The 21,075-nt window shown below is 40.9% G+C and overlaps 1 protein-coding gene across 2 annotated transcripts in view; it reads right to left on the minus strand.

The window, feature by feature from the left end:
* Window positions 1-21,075, minus strand: part of SHISA9 (shisa family member 9) — a 261,033-nt gene that overhangs the window by 16,900 nt on the left and 223,058 nt on the right. The window contains exons 3-4 of one of the 2 annotated variants that reach the window (XM_005307587.4): window positions 10,453-10,608; window positions 2,270-2,314 (exon numbers count right to left, since the gene is read on the minus strand). In XM_005307587.4, coding sequence (XP_005307644.2) covers window positions 2,270-2,314; window positions 10,453-10,608 — 201 coding nt within the window. The remainder of the gene's footprint in view (window positions 1-2,269; window positions 2,315-10,452; window positions 10,609-21,075) is intronic. The other variant, XM_005307588.5, reaches the window with a different exon arrangement.

A 21,075-nucleotide genomic window follows, 5' to 3' on the forward strand; every position in this document is an offset into this window, starting at 1 on the left:
GACCAGAGATGGGTTAATCTGGCCTGGAATGTGGTGACTCATCTAGTACCTTCCCTCAACCCACTAGTGGGTTGGGACCCACCATTTGGGAAACACTGGCCTAGTCAGTTACAAATGTTACTGATTGTTCTGCTGTGGGGAGCCACACAAGGACACAGAAGCCTCAGTTCAGATCTCTCAGAACAATTTATGTAATTTAGACACCATTTTTTATGCTGAAATAGGGTTGATTTTGCTCTGTTCCATCAGTGGAGTCTCTCCAGATTTACCCCATTTGCTTCTGAGAGAAGAATTTGACCCTCAGGCTCTTAATCTGAATGGTATTGATTAAAATGAGCACTAAACTCACAGCAATACTATTATAGTTGTTTTTGCAAGAATAGTTTTCCTTTGATCTTTTTATTAACAGCTACAATTTCAAAGAACCTTCTAGTCACCACTGCTCTGAACTGAAGTCAGCTGGCTTCTTAAATCTTAACTGTTACAAAATTAGTTCCAATAGTTGTTACTTTAAAAAGTGAGAGCAATGTTAAGCAATAGCAAGGAAAATATAAATTTAAAGCCTTAGCTTCACCCCACACATTTCTTTCTTTCTGCCTGTCATTTTACACTAGAGCCATATGAAACTTTCATGATGAAACCTCTACCTGGGCAGAGTTCTCCAACATTTCTGAGCCTTTCAGCAAAGCAGGGATGTGTTTTTAAGCAAAACCCAGGGCAAGTTTCCACTGAATCTTGGTTGATTTACAGTTTTGGGAGTAAACCATATTGAATTCTAGGGTTACTGATTTTGTGACCTTTTCACTCCAAGTCAGGCAACATGTGAGGCTTCATCTGAATTTTCATTTTGTTTTGGGGGTTGTTCCAACCCCAAAAGCAAAGCAAAACTCTCCAACGCCTGGGAACTGAAACCTTTCAATAGCTTTAATATAGATACAGAGAGAAAATAGGGCAGAAACTGAAAAGGAGCCACTTTGGCTGAACAGTTAGTCTCCTTGGCTGAAGCTCCATTTAATCACAAGAGAGGAGCTTGTCGTTAGAGCTGGGGCTGGGGGGGGGATTTTTTTGTTGAAGCTGTCAAAACTGTCATTTTGTCAAAATTGCTGTATTTGTCAAAACGAAATGTCACTTTCAACTAAATGTTGTTTCGGGAGGGAATGAAACAAAGCATTTTGATAAAGTCCAAATGTCCCATTTTAATAACATTTTCAGAACGAAACATTTTGATTTTCCATAGTGAAAATACTTTTTTGAAACCAAATTAATTGCTTTATATAAAAATATTTTTAAAACATGAAAATCAGAACCAAATGTTTTGATTTTTTTTTTAAATCAAAACAAATGTTTTGGCCTGAAATGATTTTTTTAAAATTTCATCTCATGGGAAATTTTGAAATATTTTGTTTTCATTCCATTTCGGAATGGAAAACATATATTGTGGAATTTCCTGTGAAATTGTTCCCAGATAGCTGCTTTTATCATTTAAGAGTCTCCCCCTTCATAAGAGCTCAACTGCCCACTGAGGGTAGTAATCCTAACCACTAGGTCATTCTTCTACACTCACCAGTCATACAGTAGGAAAGCCCATGATATAGAATTATATTTTTGAAAATAGGCAACAGCATCCCAAACCAGTCTTTCTTCCCTGAGGTGGTACAGTAAAGAAACACACTTTTTTCATAATAGTGGCTTACCTGGCTTTCTGGGGCACATAAACTTTCTCTTCCATAAAGGCCAGAAATCTTATCTAGAGTGTTACCATGATGATGTGATATGACTCTTTGATTTATGCCACAGATATTGTAGTGGGGATTTTAGCTGTTGTAGTCACATCGCTAATATTTCAGAAAAATTCAATTTTTAGGCCAAAAAAAAAAGTGGGAAAATTCATTGGGTGCCTTGCAAATCATGTTACTGCACTTCCCCTCCCCCCAAGCCTCTTATTATTACAGTATAGAAGTGTAGGAGTAAAGCAGTAATGTCTGTGATTTCTTACCTGTGAGATTTTTCTTATACTCATTTGCTCCAGTTAGAACAGCCTTTGCAATACCGAAATGGCAGACTGTTAACAGCTGCTATTTATATAATATTTACAATAAAGGGTTCATTCCCATCATTTGCCTAATTGCTCTATCTGGCATTGTTGGGGGAAAAAACCACACAGCTGATGTCAATGTGCATCATCATACAAAGGTGAAGACTGCTAACGTTTATCTGCATTTGGGTTTTGATTTTGGTTAGAACAAAAGAGCAAAAGATCCTACAGTACCTTTTGACTTAAGTGTCATCACAGGAAAATCACCATCATACTCTCCTAAAAAATAATCAAGACATGCTAGTATGTTTGTTCTGTTTCATATCACAAACATCATAAGCACAGTACACTGAATTCAAATAGTTTAAAGATAGATATTTAAAGATATTACACTCTGCTTAGGACCTGATTCTCATACGCTTGCTCATATTCAATAGTACCTTAATCCACAAATAGCCCCTCTGAACTCAATAGAGCTACTTTGATAAGTAAGGTGAGTACAGGAATTGGAATCTGTCCCTTAAATGAGTTTGCCTCCCTGAGCCAGAACTCTCCATTTCACTTCTTGCAGTACACACCTTATTTTAAATGCTAATGAGATATCAGAATCCCTCTCATACACTTTCATTGTCCTTCTCTGGCTTAACCCCAGCACTGTGAGATTTAAAGCAACCTTTTAAAGAAGGGTTCTAATTTAATTTTCACTTTTGGGGATTTAAAAAGAAAGCATAACTTTAGATCGAACTTTGACACAAAATATCATACGGTTATCATGACTTTTACACAAACAGAGTGTCAAAATGAAATAAAGAATATAAAAGCAGTGTACTGAGAGCTCCTACTCATGAGAAACTATTCACCTATTGAGTAGAGTTCTCTTCTGCATCTTTCCCCATTCATCCAAAGTCGACAAGTGCTGAATTATTTTGCAATAATGTAGCAATTTTCATCTGAAGATCTCAAAATACTTTATAAAAGGTCTGACGGGCCTCATGAAAGCCTTGTGAGGTCAGTTTTATACCCATTTCAAAAATGGATGGACTGAGAGACTAAGATTTTCAAAAGCCTCCATAATTTGAGGCCCTACCCTGAGATAGTCTGGCCCAATTTTTAGAGGTGCTGAGCACTCCCAAGGGGTCACTAAAGTCAATGGGAGCAGTGGATGCTCAGCAGCTATGAAAATCAATTCCTAGATGTCTCATGGGGGTGGATTCTTTTTGAAATGTTGGTGTAACTGACTTGACTGGACCCTGTGAAATCCCGCAGGGCTGGCAGTTGGAGTGGGAGGGGGGAAGCCATGTTTTATTTGTAAATGGAGCATATACAAAAGGCACTGAATTCTGTTCAGCTGTAACCATTTTTGTTCTGTAGCGCAGACAAAGCCTAGACATCATCCCACACATTTCCTGTTGTATCACTTACCGTAAAGTCCTATGTGTAATTCATAAAGTTTTCATTAAAATAGGCTTTTCTAGAGGCACCCTGGATTTAGATTTACTGGCTTCTTACTGATCACTGATCTGCTAAATGGATGGAAATAAACCTGTTTTGATTGTTAGCCTGTTGCCAACAAATCATGCAACCACTAGCAATAGAGAGGGAAAACCCTTCTAATCAGGTAATGTATTTCATTAAGCCAGTGTTTCCCAAACTTGGGATGCCGCTTGTGTAGGGAAAGCCCCTGGCGGGCCAGGCTGGTTTGTTTACCAGCTGCATCCGCAGGTCCAGCCGATCACGGCTCCCACTGGCCGCGGGTCGCTGCTCCAGGCCTGCACTGCTTCCTGCAGCTCTCATTGGCCTGGAGCAGCGAACCGCGGCCAGTGGGAGCCGTGATCGGTTGGACCTGCAGACACGGCAGGTAAACAAACCGGCCTGGCCTGCCAGGAGCTTTTCCTACACAAGCGGCATCCCAAGTTTGGGAAACACTGCATTAGGCCAGTTGGATCAATGCTGCTGCTGATACCGGTCTACACATTGTACACTACGGAAGACAGGTATGTGGGAAATTAATTTTGTCTTATTATGAACACTGTCACATAATATGGGTTTGAAAATTCAATTAGCTTTCAAAGAACCAGCCTCGCTTTTGGTGCGGGAGGGGTGTCTTTAACATAAAACATAATGCAAGCTTTCCTTTAATTGATTAAAACTGAAATCCTTTTTGGAGCGGGGGGGACATAGATCTGAAACCTGGAATTAAAGAGATTCTCAAATTTAAACTAGATATGTAAGATTGAAAAATAGGTTGAGAATTTGACAGACTCTCAAAACTTCATGAGGCTCACGCTCACCAATGGAAACTGACACTGTGTCAAATTCATTCCTTAAGATAAAAAACATGCAGTGTTTGGCTTAGTAAATCCTAAATCTATTTATCAAAAATAACTAGACATCCAATGGTCCAGGTATTCTCTCTCTTAAGATGAGATCTGAATAATAGTTTCTAAATCTTTTCTATACTTTACTACTTTAGTGACTATTTAAAAAGGATAAAATGCCTTTGTGCTGCTGATAACCATCCTTACCTCCTACAAAATTCTTTAAAGCTGGATACATTACTTGACAAGTAAAGGTGAGATGACACACATGAAAGTGTTTGTGTGAGTCCTACTTTGGTGTTAAAGCTGCCTCTACTAGACTGTTTGCAGTCTCTTTTCCCCACTCTCCGCAGTCTAGATGTCACTTCTACTAAGACCAGTCTTATCCCTAAAGAGCTACCTTTTCACAGCTCTATTTAGTTGCTGAAGGATGGATGTGTCTGTAACATGAACATTGCCTTTTGTGATGGCTGATTACTAATCCTCGTATTCCCCAGGCCCAGAAAGAGAAAATCACCAGGTAGCAAAGGAGTCTACAATAAAATGTAATTTCTTAAAGACTGCAATAAGACACCACCCAAACTACTGATATTGTATGGTATCTGGGATACCAAGGCATTTCACAACCAGAGTGTTCACAGCTAAATTAAAATGCACCCATCTCTGAGGTAGAAAGTGACAATTAGTGCATTGCATGATAGGAAAGGGGGAAATGTTGATTAAGGACATCAGGGTAGGGTTTTTTCCCTCTGACAACATCTAAAGGATATACAGGAACTAATCCAGCTGCCACTGAAGTCAATAGAAAAAGTCTGCATGATTTCATTGGGAGCAGGAATGGGTCCTGAAAGTCTGTACAAAATGGACAGCAATTTTCAAGTTCTCAGCAGAAACACCCACACACAGAGTAGCCAAATAGGACACAATTTGTCTATATGAGAAGAGAGAAGGGCTCCTTGGACAGCACTGAGCTTCACAAGTGTGGTCCCAAGGTATTTCTGATTTCATGCTTAGTCCACTAATGCCAAGATGCTTAAAACTACATCTCCTGTACCTTGGGGGAAAAGCAGGGATTACCTAACATAATACTTAGCAAATGAACACCCCAAAGCTCCAGCCACACTAGATTTTATATATATATCAGGCTTTTATGTCACACTTGGTTCTGATAGATCCATGGCCCCAATGTTGAATCAGGCAAATTGCCTCATCTAGCATTATATATGACACTGCATATACCTCTAAATATATGAAATTATTAACTGAATCACCCTCTGGATATGACAAATGATGTCTTAATCTGTACTTCCCTGTCTGTTTCCTAGGCATTAAACTCAGTGAGCTATTCCTGTGTCTAAGATTCTTTTAATCCATTTTTGTGCCACCATTTACGGAAATGGTAGCTGATATTTCTTTGCTGTTGGAAATGAAAAAGTACAAGTGTGGTATTTATTTTGCCATCCCTCTTTGCACCTTTGCAAAGAAATGTGGTTCTTTACTTATCAGTCTAACAGTGTGGTAGGTGGCAGTTGATAGCATAGTATAATTGTATTATGCCTAATAATTTTAATTCTGATTTTTCTAAAGGATCATCCCCTATGAAGCCATAAACGCATCTTCTGTGTTGTGTGCAAGGAGGGGATAGTGCGTCCATAGTATTGTTTTCCTACCTATTTCTCCCCAACTCCACCCCTTGCTTTCTGTAGATGCCCCTTAACTGGAGCTCCATGGAATCTAATGGGTAGCATAGCGGAGGTACCACTGTCTGCCATGCAGAAATCCCTTCCCTCTAGAACAATCTGCGTGGGAGGTAATACAATTCAGGTTTATATTACAGTACTTTCCTTTAGTTCTCATGTGTGGCTTCACTGAGCAACTGCAGGGGTCCCAGCTAAGAGTGGTATCTTCTACTTGGGGAAGACAAAACAGTGGAGCAACAATCACAACATGAAATTGTGGAAGATTTTGAGCATTATATTTGTAGTTTCTCACTTTGGCCATGAGTAGGACAAGTATGCTGTTTAACTTTGTTATCCCCTATGGGATCAAAGAACTGCTAAACCTCAAGGGATGCTGGGAGCTGTGAACTATGAGGTGGTCATTCAGCTGCATGCAGATAGTCTTGTTTATTTATGTAAGTAGTTCCACTGAGGACAGGTGCTTTGGCCACTTGCCAGTCCTTGAAAATCCTGGAAAGAAATGAACTACTTGTGTGAGTCAGGAGTGCAGAATTGGGCCTTAAAAATGCTAACTGTTTGCCTATATATGTATGCATGAAGATAACTAATACCTTGCATGAATCTCTGACTGAGGGAAAGTTGGCATTCAACTGTTATAGCTCAGGAGAAGGAGTTCAAGTTGGACTAATCATGCCTTCTGAATGTCCAATGGATTGCAAAGTCTTATGAGGAAGTGACTCTGTGTTTAGTAAATCCCAGCACTCCGATTTAGTGAACATGTTCAGGTACACTGCCCCCGTCCTTTTCAAGAGCTTTCTATGTCAGCAGTGCATAAATGAACAATGACCATTTAAGCATGGAGTACAAACAAGGTTGATGAATTGGAAATAAGAATAATTTATGTAGAAAACCACTTTCTGCACTTTTCCACATAAATAATGAAATGTTGTAAAAGTACCAAAGGAGACCAGGATCTTGCCATTGCAGGTGATCCAAAAATTAAGATGGCTGAACACTGAGTGCTCTATGCCACCCAGCATTCAGTGCAATTTTTTGAAAGAGGTGGCTTTGGGGAAAAGCTTGTAGAACCTTTAGTATATTGTATTTGTACATTACCTAGCACAATGAGGTCCTGGTCCACAACTAGAGCTCCTAGCCACTAATCTACTATAAATAATAGTGTGTGTTTAATCTTTGGGAATGATTCTAACTAATTAAAAACAAGTCAAATGACATGGACTAGGGTGAGAACTATTGCTCTCAAATCCATGGGAGCAGGCAGCAGGGGAACGTATATCATCAGACGTCATCCCTGATATCCATCATGGGTGATGGCAGGAGTCTAATGCAGATGGGGAAAAAAAATTCTAGCTGGATAGCGATGGAGCATGGAAAGGGGGCAGCAGATGGCAATAAACACTCAAGTTTATTAGTAATTCATGAAGTTGGATCTGCTCCCACTATTGCAGAGAAGTGCAAATCGTAGTCTTCTGTTCCAGAAAGACCCAGTAAGATTCCAGTGGAGAAAGCAAGTGTTGTTTCTGGGGAAGTGGGGGGAGAGAGAATAAAATTCTGCTGGGGGAAAACAACTATTAGCCTCAATTTGCCATTATCCTGCACCTTTGGTAGCCCTTTACAGGAGTGCGAAGTGGGTGTAAAATGTTATCCCATCAGAATAGTACTGTTTTACACAGACATAAATAAATACACAAGTTGGTGGGCAAAAGCAAATTTGATCCTTAGTTCCTGGCCTACACGCCATAGAATCCCAGCACTGGAGGCGGCATCAAATAGCTACCCTACAAAACAGCTAACAGCAGAAAGTGAAGAAAAAAATCTCCTCTTCCTTGGAACTTGTAGGAGGAATTTAGATAGGAGTAGTGTGATCATCTTTTCCCAAAGGGAAAATGACACATCCCATGAGCCAGCCCGAGGCCCATTTCTCCCTCCCTCGTGCACGGCTGGCCGAGCCCTCCCTGCCTCCTGTCCATACGGGGCTGGCCTGAGGTCCCCCTTCCTTTGACAAGTGGAGCTGGACCAAGCTCCCCCACAACCCACTTCCTGTGTGCAAGGCCAGTCCAGCCCCCCTGCGTGTGGGGCCAGTCGGCCCAAGCCACTCTCCCAGTCCTCCCTCCAGCATGGTGCTGGTGTTGCCACTCGCTCCCCACATCTGCACGTTCCTCCGCACCCTGCTAGGGGTCCCATCCTACTTTTTTGACAAAACTCTGCATTTGTCCAGTTTACTCTTGCCAACTGATGATCAGTTGGCAAGAGCAAACTGGATGAATGCTCAGTTTTGCCCCCAAAAATCGGGACAGCCGGGATAGGGCCTAAAAAAGGGACTGTCCTGGCTAAAATGGGATGTATGGTCACTCTAGATTGGAGAGACACATTGAATCTGCTGTTTGAATTTCCTCATGTAAAAGCCTCTCCAATTTAAATAAAATATATAATGTCAATGATGGCCATTTCAACTCTGTTCCCTGGCACTCTTTGTGCTGAATCAGGTGCTTTTAACACCACATTAATTAATAACAATGGCACTGTTCTTGTTTAGCAGTTCTTGTGCTCAGGAGTCCTGAGTTTGTCTGAAGTGCTAAACTTTATGCAGGTGCAGCACTGTGTGCCCTGAATTACTATGGGCCATTAGGTTTTTAAGAATAGAGCTCTTACAGTATCTTACATAAAGTTATTTGCAGGCTGAGTAGTTGTCTGCTAGAAATAAGCAGCCAAATTATTTGGACATCTATAGTACAGGAGGAAGCAGCTGCCTTAGCTCTGTTAACTTTAATACTGCAGCTGGTAATGCATCACTTTTTCAATCGCCTAAACATCTTATCAATTGGATTTTAAGACCATGTTATGATTGGTGATATTTACATACTGTAATACCGGCTGCTAATAGTTGACAGTAATGTTTCTCTGCAAGAAAAGGGAATTGAGCATAGTCAACTAATTCCTAACATAAAGATCATGTAGCGTGAGCTGCACTTAAATGGCTATGGTTCGTTTCCATGTACCACAGAGAGATGAAAACCACACTCATTATTACATTTCTGCTGTAGGCAATTGGATCAATGCTTAAATCACTTGTCATCAAATGCAAAGGGAAAACTAAAGTGATGGAACTAAAGTGATTAGAATCTGAGGGAACTTTACGATTTACGTGTGGGTGTATACAGCCAGATGAAAGGGCAAAATTGGTGTAAATGTAGAACAGCATCAAAGTCTTTGTTGTTTGCCAGTGGCATCTCTGCTCAAGAGACGACTTTGGGTAACAACTGAAACTGGCAGGTTTTGTATCACTCTAGTAAAAACCCACCTGAATGTAAAACTTGATTAACAGACTAGCAGATCTTGTGAGTGTGCATGGAAAAATCATTTGCCAACAAGCTCGGATTTCAACTTGCAATGAATAATTGTTCTAGTGTGATGACTTCCTTTGAATATCTGAGTTTTCTCAGCTGTACAACTATTTGTCTGAGCCAAATAGCCACCTCTGAAAACAGAAGATCTGATGCTGTTCTATATGTAACTTCCATATATAGGAACTGGGAAAGGGTTGGTGGGAAGCTAAGAATGGACAGAATCCCTAATTTTTGCTTTCTTGTTGACTAGAAGGGGACAGAAGTGATAAGGTAACAAACAGTTCATATCCCTAAGTGTTGTGCTAGGGAATGCTACATCTCTCAAAATGTATTAGAAAAATAACTTCCATAAATGAAGGGTACATTGCATCCCCTATCTGTCCACTGCTGCCCCCATCCATACAAACTGCCTTTTCATGAGCTTTAAAAACAAATATATATTAAATTAATGAGCCATACTCTGACAGCAATAAGCCACAATCATGTATGTATAGGTAGTTAAAGGCATGAGGCCTCACAACATGCCTAGATTATACACCAATAGCCTGCTAATTGCTCCAAATAAAGGTCATTCTGACTGAAGGTATATAGTTAGTTGTGCTTTCTGTATGGAAACACAAACCAGTTGCCTAAATTGTATTCTCTAAATTTGCATTCATCTGTTCTTGCATATCCCTTATCTGAGTGCACAGACTGGGTAACTATTTATTTAAGAACCTGTTCAGTACACAATTAATTGATTTGTATGAGGAAATGCAATATTTGTGAACACAGCAAAAGTGCTATAAACTGAAAATAGTGTTTGTGTGCCTGTGCGTGTACAAAATCCTTATTTTTAATTTCCTTCTGCCTAATTGTAAAGTGACCTCAGTGTTAATTTATGGAGTACAGTACTTTCTAACTGAAATAATATTGGAATGGCTCAAATTCTATAATTAAGTGGTCAGAACAGAAAGGATTTCTTTTTAACTTAAAGGCTGATTGTTAGCTGACACCAGAATATGCAACATATTGAATTAAACAAGGAATCGTGCATTATTTTTCTTGCTTACCGACTGCCTTTAGGGAGGCATACTTGTTAAGCTCCTTGCCTGGGGGCTGTTGTTCATAAGGATTTGTGATCTGTCCGATGCTGGGGTATGAATGTGGATGTGCCATCTGAGGGAGGAGAGGAGAAGTTGGTACCACATTATTCATCTGTGGACCATCTGTATTAAAAAACAAAAATGAAAAAGTCTTATTTTAAAAAAGTAAATCTTTAGGTTTGATCATCATTGTGCATTACAAACTAGACAGAGTGAATGTATCATGGTGTTACCAGAAAACAAATTAGCGTTAGAATACAGCCAATCTAATCTCTCCAGTAAATATATTCACAGGCCGTGGTATGGTTAAAGCAGCATATATGAACAGAACAAAGACTTGGACTAGTAAATATTATTTTAAAGCTATTGATTATTAATATGCTATGGCTGAGTTCATTGCAGCACTAACTGCATGGTTTTGGAGTGTTATTTTTATATATAAAATATGAATATGAGAGAAAGAAAATGAACACATATTGTGTGTGTGTATATATAGTGTGTATATATATTATATGGGCCAAAACTTGCATTTAGTTCCATATTCCAACCTGAACCCTAAAGTTCAGGTGTATTTGAATCTAGGGTTTTGGTTCAGGTCCATCATTAACATTTGATGATAATGACCAATAATGAGGTCATTCTAAAAGTAGATACATCTCTAAAGGCCAGAGGCCATTTGTATTTTTCTTCCTCCCCTTCCTCTCCACCACCCATGTTAATAGGTGTCATAGCTGCAGAACAAGATAACATTTACTGTAGCAGCTGCCTCAAGTCTAGAAACAGAAACTGGTGAGTGCTTCTGGACTGTCGTATCAGTACAGATTTTATATCCATTCTCAGGCTGGTTTGTCCCTTTAGATAAGTGAATACAGCGTGACTACTCCCCCTCCCCCTAAAATGTACGTGCTTGAACAATGAGCTTTTCCACCACTATTTTAGCTTCTGTCTAGCTAGGTGAATCAGACTTGTATGCTTCTCCCAATAAGCTAGATTTCTACATGGTCAGCATACCCTTTTGGTGAGTCTGCTACCAAGCTGTGTGCTTTACAGTATTTTGAACTATGTGCCAGGCAAATAACAATGCTGTTGTCAAGTATATAGAGTTTCAAAACTCTTAACATTCACAGAATAGCTCATTCTTTGTTACCTATTCCCGCAGTGAAACCATAATGCTGAATTTGTGACTATACGGTAACTCTCACAGCATCAGACATAGGATTATGACAAAGTAGAAGGAAAAGCTGGGTTGCAATGGAGAAAAAGCTTATGATGGAGTGAAAGGACCCTCCCCCACAGGATCTGGCAGAAGCCAGATATCCCTACAAAAGCTGCCAGGATTGCAAGGGAACGGAGCCACCTGGCTGCCTACAGTTCTCTAACGAAGCTGAGTGGATCAGCAGGAGTCCATGGAGAAATGCAGTCAAGTCCCACCTCCTAGCATTTGTATAAACCAGTTGAGAGAGGACACCCTGGTGAATGAAGGATGGGGTGGGGCAAATCTATGATCTATTAACTGAATGTTCCTTCTTGCTATCACTGAATATAATAAGGGCTAATAGCAGGAGTGTTATCAGTGGATACTGACTAGAGCTGGGTGGAAAATGGTTATCCCATTTCGTGAGGATTTTTGCACATTTTTTCTGTCCCAAATTGGGACAAAAAATTAACATCTCAAAAAAATTGTGAATCAAAAAGCTGAAAAAAAAATTGATTCAGTCAATTCAAATGTTTAATTCCAATAATTTCAAAACATTTTGTTTTCATTGCAATCTTTTTTACATTTTTACTGTAAATTAACTTACATTTCAAAATGAAAAGTCGTTTCAAAATAAAAAATGGAACCTTTTTCATTTTGAAAATGTCAAAATGTGGTATTCTGACAACTTTTAAATGTTTTCCCAACACTTTCTAAATTGTAAATTCATCGAAACCGACCCTTTCCTGCAAACATTTTTGGTTTTGACAGATCAGCATTTTCCAACTCCCGCTCCCCCCCCAAAAATGTTTGATTGAAAAATTCCCAACCAACTGTAATAATGACCCCTATCGACTGAATGACTGTAGTGACTACTATCATACAAGGAGCTAGAGCTAAAGAAAATCCATTCCCTTTCTACTGAGTCTGAGGCCCAGCTGAGGAAAGCCTTTTACTCTGATGGCTTGTACTAAATGGCTTTGAAAGTAGCTGGGCACTCTTTGCAAACCAGCTGTACCACCCTTTATGGCTGAGTCTTCACTAGACTTTTTGGTGAAGTCTCATGCCATTGCACTAACAACACTGTAGCTCCACTGGTGGGAGCATTGGTATTAATAGGGCATCAGCATTTTTACCAACATGTCTTTTAGTCTTGTTCAGAGTGGGGAGATGCAGTGGTAAAAATACTGGTGGCATGGCTACACTAGCCATTTCATTGTTGCTACCACTGGTGGACCTGCAATGGTGGAAATCTTGTCTAGTGTAGGTGGCCACAGTTCTTTGTCTAGCTTCCACCTCTCTGTCAGGCCTGTCATGCTTATTCAGACATATTTTTAATAGCAACAAGGGAAATATAGAAAAACACTGACAAAGAAAATGGATTTAAGTATAAAAATGTTCTTTCTTCCAAGTGCACTCAAGTGTTGAAGTTCCACTTTAATACCAAGCTATTATCAGAGTTAATGTTGCTGCTTTTCAGCTCTTCAACAATTTATGAAGATTTAATAATTAAATATATTAGCTATTTTTTGTATGTCTATGGAATCTGATTTCTACTTCGCCGGCTTTTGTCTGAGGCCATGAAGTATTCTAAATGGTGACTTTCAAGTTGATTAATGACAAAACCTCTTTCATTGCTGTTCACTGTCTGCTACAGTAGCCTTCATTCACACAGAAGTACTGATACAAGGCTAGATCATTGGAGGGAAAACATTATTCAAGTTCCACATTCAATTGGCCATTAACACAAAGGCTAATTAAGCAAAAGGCCAAACTGAAACACAGCACATTGCATAAGCGAGGAAAAGATGCATGTTTGTAAAAGCCTCTACATTAGACTGGATTTCCAAGATTTAAAGGGAAATCTGAGCTGTCTACAATCACACACTTAATTCTGCATCCTACCATTTGTGAGTCTCTAAATTACCATCAGTGGTAAGTATGCCAGTTGCATTTTCAAGATTTTGAGTCTCTCAACAGTTTGAATTCTAATTCAGTTGCAATCTTTCTTGTGTTTTCTTTGAGTGAATTTGATAACCAAATGCCACTGTGGAGCCAATTTATCTTTTTCCCACCAAACATAGGTAATTTAAGAAGGGTTACCCCAATATTTGAATGATATTCAGAAAAATCTTATTATGGAATTAAGAAGGATATAATGTGAACTATCATGCTGGTGATGTGACTGTAATCTAGCCACTAGGGGGAGCCCAGGTTTAACATGAACCAGGTAATGTTCTTCAATATGACCCTGCCCTGCCTACAGGGCCAATGCAACCCATTAGGCGACCTAGGCGGTTGCCTAGGGCGCTAGCATTTGGGGGGCGGCATTTCAGGTCCTTCGGCAGCGACCGCGGCGGCCAGATCTTCGGCCACCCTGGTCGTCGTTGGCATTTAGGCAGAGGGAGCTGGGGCAGGGGGGCGCGGGGAGGGCCACCTGCAGCAAGTAAGGGGGGAGGGTGGCACACAGAGGAACTCCCTGCCCCAGCTCACCTCTGCTCCACCTCCTCCCCTGAGCATGCCGCCCTGCTCTGCTTCTCTCCCTCCCAGGCTTGCGGCGCCAAACTGATGGGCGCTGCAAGCCTGGGAGGTGGGAGAAGTGGAGCGGCGACGGCGTGCTCGGGGAGGAGGCGGAGCAGAGGTGAGCTAGGGCGGGGAGCTGCCGCATGGCTCCCCGGGCCGGGGGGAGCTGCTGCGGAGGGGGGGCGCCTCAGGGCGGGGGGGGTGGGGAGCTGCCGTGGGGGGGGTGCCTTAGGATGGGGGGGGCGGAGAGCTGCCACAGGGCTCGGGAGGGGGGGGCACAAGGTGGAAGTTTCGCCTAGGGCGCGAAACGTCCTTGCACCCGTCCTGCCTGCCTACACTAAATGCAAGGTCCTGTTTAAAATTGTATTAAGTAAAATGTGTTAGCTACATGTTTTAAAATGCAACCTATTTTCCAAGTCTAGATGAGGCTTCAGTGGCAGGGATACTCCCAGGAGACATAGAAATCTAACTCTAATCCCCTGATTAGAACTGGGCAGGAAACAATTTTTCTGTCCTATGAGACTTTGAGATTTTATTTAAAAGAAAAATCCTATCTTGAAATGGGATGACAAGTCAACCCCCCCCCCTGAAAAAAAAAGTATTGAATTGATAATCCATAATAATTTTCTGGTTGGGTTAACCAAATGTTTTCATTTTGATTTGACCTTTTTTAAATTTTAACTTTTTTGGTAAAAATGAAACAAAATTTTAAAACAAAAAGTCATTTAGGATTAAAAACTAAAACTTGTCATTTCAAAAATGTCAAAGTAGGATGTTTTGACGATTTTGTTGAAAAATTCCCAACTAGCTCTACCCATGACCTCTAATAGCATGTTGAATCCTGACTATCCATCAGCCATGTATTTTCTGATTGATATTTGGAAATAGCTGGTTTACCAAACAGGGACAATTTCAAGCTCAAAGTTCTGACTGTGTTGATACATTATGTTTGGCATTCCAACACTGCTATGTTGCCCAGCATGATACTCCATGTAACTGCCTGGCACTGTGCAGCTGCCAGTATTTATTTATGAATTTTAAAAAGCCAAAAACAAGAGCATTACAGAGTCAAAGTATTTACGCCATGACCAAAACCTCCAGTGTGCATAGTCAGACTTAGCCTATGCAGTGGTAACTGGTGATGTTGTAAGAACTTACCCATGGGTCTCATTGGCTGCTGGAGCTACAATAGTTGATATCATGCTGCCAGCTGACCTGAGTTGACTCCGCAACCCCTGGACTGTCTGGTCTACAAGGACATGTGAGAATGTAGTGTGTTTGGCTAGCCCTCTGTCTCCCTACTGCCAGTACAAGAAGGAAGAATAGGAGAGGAGTGTGCTGCAGTTCACCAAGACAGAAGCTAGACACCTGCTGGGGCAGCAAATGAGGCAGACAAGAAGCAGCTGACAGAAGGTTCTTCAGATGCAGAAGCCTGCTGTGCCTGCTACCTTCCTTCCTTAAAAGCACTAGACATGGGAGTAGCCAGCAGGAGGGAGAGCAGTGCTCCAGGCAGCCTATGTCTCTGGAGGAGATCCAGATAAGAGCTGGACAGGAGGGAAGCAGCACCTGAGCCACCTGATAGTTTGGAAGAGAGAAGTACAAGTAAATTCTGACTCTCAGGCCTGGTCTACACTATGACTTTAATTCGGATTTATCAGCTTTAATTCGAATTTACCCTGCAACCGTCCACACAACGACGCTATTTATTTCGATGTAAAGGGCCCTTTAAATCGATTTCTGTACTCCACCCCGACGAGCGGAGTAGCGCCAAAATCGATTTTAACATTTCGAATTAGGGATAGTGTGGCCGCAATTCGATGGTATTGGCCTCCGGGAGCTATCCCACTGTGCATCATTGTGACCGCTCTGGACAGCAATCTAAACTCAGATGCACTGGCCAGGTAGACAGGAAAAGCCCCGCGAACATTTGAATTTCATTTCCTGTTTGCCCAGCGTGGAGAGCACAGGTGACCACAGATAGCTCATCAGCACAGGTAACCATGCAGGCTGATAATCGAAAAAGAGCACCAGCATGGACCGTGAGGGAGGTCTCAGCAGTGGAAGGGGGAGAGCAAAGAACCTTAGAAGCTAAGGTGCCAGCATCTCATCACAATCCCAACAGGTGAAGAGGGTTTTTTTATGGTTTAATAAACTGGGTACAGTGACTGTGCACCACAACTTTCTATTGGATAATATCAGACTACTCTGCTGTGTGTCTCGCACACTATACAGCTAATGGAGATTTTGAAAGTGGAAGTACTTTTGGAGCTGATGCATCTGTTTTCTAATCCCTGTGCTCGCTGGAAATTTTCACATGGCATACGGACAACAGTGAAAATACATGGCTACAGTTTATTACAATATAAACTGCATTCCATTCAGACATGGTAGTGTCATGTCTAATTTCAGCCTTTTGCTGAGATGCCACACAAAATAGATACCCTATACGTCAGGGGCTGATAAATTCCCCCCACATCACACCTATTTGAGAAATGTATTGTGCAGCTTACCCTGCTTATTTATTGGTGTTAAGCTGTCCTGACTTTAGGGTTAGGGAGAGAGAGAGATATGCCAGTACCCTGATAGCAATAATAAGTTTGTTCAACATGTGGTCTGCCTTGAATCTTCCTAAAGCTCAGGAATAGATCATTATTAAAATCTTCCTTCTCTTCAACCCCCTGAGAGTGAAAGCTATTCTATAGAGTGGCCTGAGGATTCACTTCCTTCTGTAGCAGAAAAGTCAATTATTCTGTGCTTGGAGACAAGGAAAATGAAAAAAAAAATACATAGGCATAAAATAGAATTTATTAGTAAATGAGCAGTTGCAGACATGAGAAAAAGAGCAAATGACAGGCAATATGATAACAAAACAAAATGGGGGGAGGGGCAGAAGAGCAGAGCAAGATTTTGCTATGAAAACCACCTGCAGGCACATACAAAAAGGAAACGAGGACAGACCGACAAAAGGAGACCAGGAAGTCAGGTGAAAAATGAGACAAACGAGCAAATTCAGAGCAAAATCTAAGATTAGGTGGGCATTTTCAGAGACTCAGCAGAGAAAGATAAGCCCCAAAGCAGCTACAATGGAAAATAACTGCTATAAAAGCAGAACAAGGCTGAGTGATTAAAGAATGTTTGTAGATAGCCCCCCCCCACACACACACACACACTCTCTCTCTCTCTCTCTTTCTCTCTCACACACACAAACATGTGCATTTGTCTCCTTTTCCCTCTGTCCTTTTCTGTACTGTACATTTTCCTCTGCCTTATTTGCAGGGCCAGTTCAGCCAGGGCTGCCAAACCTGCAAGCCAGGGGGTCATGAGACTCCACTCCACCATGGAGAGGTTGAACTGCTAGTGTGATATTAGATGCAGTATTGAAGAACCACTTCGAGGCTGACTTTGAGCTCCCTGGTTATAACACCATAAGCCCCTTGTAAACTCACTCTTGTTGTAGTGCAGTTTAGGATATTCTCCAAGGAACATTCTGCATACTAATTACACACACATACACAAACACACTTATTATCTGTTGCCCTCAACTCATCTGTGAGACTAAACCCTCTGTGCCTAAGCTGGCATTGCAAAGTGGTGGGGGCGCATGCCACCTACTCAATCACAAGCCTTGCAGCCTCAGTACCTAATCTTCTGGCTTTGCAGGTGGCCCCAATTTTAGCTGAACTGACCTTGTTTGGTTCCCCTCCCCTCCTTATTTGTGCATCCTATCCTATGGCTAGATCTTATTTACTTTTTCTCTCTCTCTTCTTGCAGGTATGCTATTGCATTGTTAGTTGCTTTGTACTTAGGTGCCATCTTACATTCTCTACCACCTGTACACTGGATGGCCTATTTGTAAAGGATATTCCAGTTCAGAAGTGGATTCTCAGACTCCTCGTTTTTCACTCTAGAGCTGCAGTATCCTCTATCAAGAGCATGTGTCTGTGACTGTGACAGGAGAGGCCACAAAAGCAGGAGTCTTTGGTTATCTAGTTTCTTAACATAGGAATTTGCCATACTGGGTCAAACACATAGTCTATTTAGTCCAGAATCTTGTTTCTGGCACTGACCAGTACCAATTACATCAGAGGAAATTGCAAAAATCCCATGGTACACAGATGTGGGATAATCTACCTCATATGATGGCCTCCTACTAACCCCTAATAGTTGGAGATTAATTTAAGACCTGAAGTGTGTGAAGTTTTTAATCCTTTAAAAAACTTTCTTTGTTTGCAGTAACTGTTACAACTCTGAAAGTTCTTGTAATCCATATAATCCTTCAATATGACTTTGAATCTTATCTAAATTCTTGGCCTCAAGATCCTGTAGCAATGTGTTCCAGAGTGTAACTGTTTAGTGAAAAAGTATTTCTTTTTATCGGTTTTGAATTGTCTGCCTTTCTATTTTATTGCTCTTGTGTTACGAGACTGGGAGCTTCTGCTCTTCCTAGCTACCTTCTGTATATCATCCATTATTTTATATACTTCTTTCATTTCCTCTTTTTTGTCTCCGTTCTAAAGTAAACAATCTCAGTCTTTTCCGTATCTCTTTATATGAAAGATTTTCTATGCGCCTGATCATTTTGATCACCTTTTTCTGAACCCCCTCTAAATCTGCAGCATCCTTTGCTGTGGTGGGGTGACCAGAGCTGCACACACTGCTCCAGATGAGGCTGCACCACTGACGTTATAACATCGTCCATATAATTTGCCATCCAATTCCTTATGCAGTATAATGTCTTGTATGCTCCTTTTTTTTTTAAACTGGAACTGCACACTGAGAAGAAGCTGTCTTTCTCCCAAAATGGGATAGCTGCGGGGGGGCAGCTTACTACAAGCCAGTTTCCCGTTTCTGACTGCTGTGTCCTGTCACAAACACAGTTAATGCAAAGAACGCACTGTCTAGTCATGTCCATGCTAACGGAATGACACAGGCTCACAGATGAGTTATGGTGCCACTTTTCCTAGCAGGAAAAGTCTCCCATTTGACTGACATGGCAGACTAGGGTGTATGAGCCTGTCACCAAGCTCATTTCATTTCCTCAGATAGGAAGAAACAGAATTCCACTGGCAGAAGGGGCAAATTGCAGTCTACTCTCTAACGGCTCCCACATGCCTGAATGGAAACGTAGGATTTGACATGCTGGAACAGACCATTTGTTCAGTATGTTTTTGTCACTCAAAAGAAACATGGGCCTCAATAAATCCATGGGAAAGGATTTTTCTTTTAAGTATATATAATTATCTTGCATGTGAGACCTAAACTGTGTGACAGGGTGCCAGTGGGATAAAAGACAAAATCTATCATCTATCTATCTATAAAATTGTATCTGTGTATGTTGATTAAGCTAGAGTACTGGCGAATACAGCTCCCCTTCCCTTTCCAATGAACTAGGGACTGACTGATCCTGTTAGGTGCTGTATCCCTTCAGCGCTCATTAACTTAGGAATTGGGGGCCCTCGGTGGTTTTTATGATGGGCTCTGAGTATCTGGTTAGGCTCCAAATGTGTAGGAGTCTAATCAAGTTCTGTGATATCAGTTGGTTGTTTTGCTGCCATCCAGGGAGGTGTGGGAGTGGGACAGCATCAGTCTTGTGACTAAATTGGCTAGGAGCCTGTATCTTCTATATAGTTGCTTATTTCATACTCCCTGTACACTGTATTATACCATTGGACTTGCCTTTTATTTTCTCTGCTCTGTTGTATGTAAATACACTTTATTTTGGACTTGGTTTTCCAGATAACTTTTCATATGGACTTCTTGTCATGTGACACCATGTTCCCTTTTGTGATGGATGTTTATCTGTATGAAAACAGGATCTTTGTCACTGAAGATTTTGCCGCCTCCTCTTTTTTATTCCCCACCTGAAGTAGCTGTAATCCTCTGATCAGATTTGTGACATTGTAATCTTCTCCCGAGCACCCCATTGTGACTTCGCAAACAGAGGATTATAACTTTTTAAGAGGGCACTAAACAGATGAAGTCTTCAGATAAAAAGTCTCTGCTTTCATACCAATCTCCAGTGCTTGAATTGGGATGGGAATGGTTGTGGGGGACAAGAAATGATGCTATGCTCTTACTCCACCCACATTTTTGTGTGTCTTCATATTCCTTTTCCTCCAGCAGCTACACACACTTTGAGCACTGCGAACATTCCTAGCTGTGCAAATTAAGGAAGGCCAAATTCAGGAAATTTGACTTATAAAGCTGAATTATTGCTAAGCAGAATGTTCTACACATTTTTCCCATGAGGTGTCAGCTATTCTTTAAATCAAACAATTTCATCCATTCCTAGAAATACTAGCAGCATGGTTGAAATGTGCCACCTAGTTCTATGCTTCATTATCCTACTGTATTTTGTCTCTTATTGCAAACGTTTCCTTGCCAGTAATACTATAACTTCTGCTTTAGAATGGCATTATTATAATCTTTGGCATTTTTCTGTGTTTCTTTGCCTTATTTGCATTTGAATTTGAATTTGGAAAGAGTGTGTAAGGAGGGGGTGGTTTTATTTTTTCATTTTTCAATAGTGGTTATGGGCCACCAACTGATGCAGAAGAGATTTTCTTACAGTTTGAATACATTAAAATATTTTACTTGGGACACCTCAGTGGGCAGCCTGTCATCTGAATTGGGCAGCTGGCCTGATTAATTTGAGAGATTTTAAATGAAATAACATGCTATATGGAATAAAAATTACAAGAATAAAAATGATTCTCACTGCATCTTAAAATTTCTCATCCAATTCAGCATCACTTAACTTCTTAACATGGGCCAAATGCATCCCCATTAAGCAGAATGAATGCCAATTACTACCCTGATTAAGCAGTAGTCATTACCATTCACTATCATCATAGCCAAATTGGCTAATTGGG

The sequence above is a fragment of the Chrysemys picta genome, chromosome 10 (genome assembly GCF_011386835.1).
Source record: "Chrysemys picta bellii isolate R12L10 chromosome 10, ASM1138683v2, whole genome shotgun sequence".
NCBI lineage: Eukaryota > Metazoa > Chordata > Testudines > Emydidae > Chrysemys > Chrysemys picta.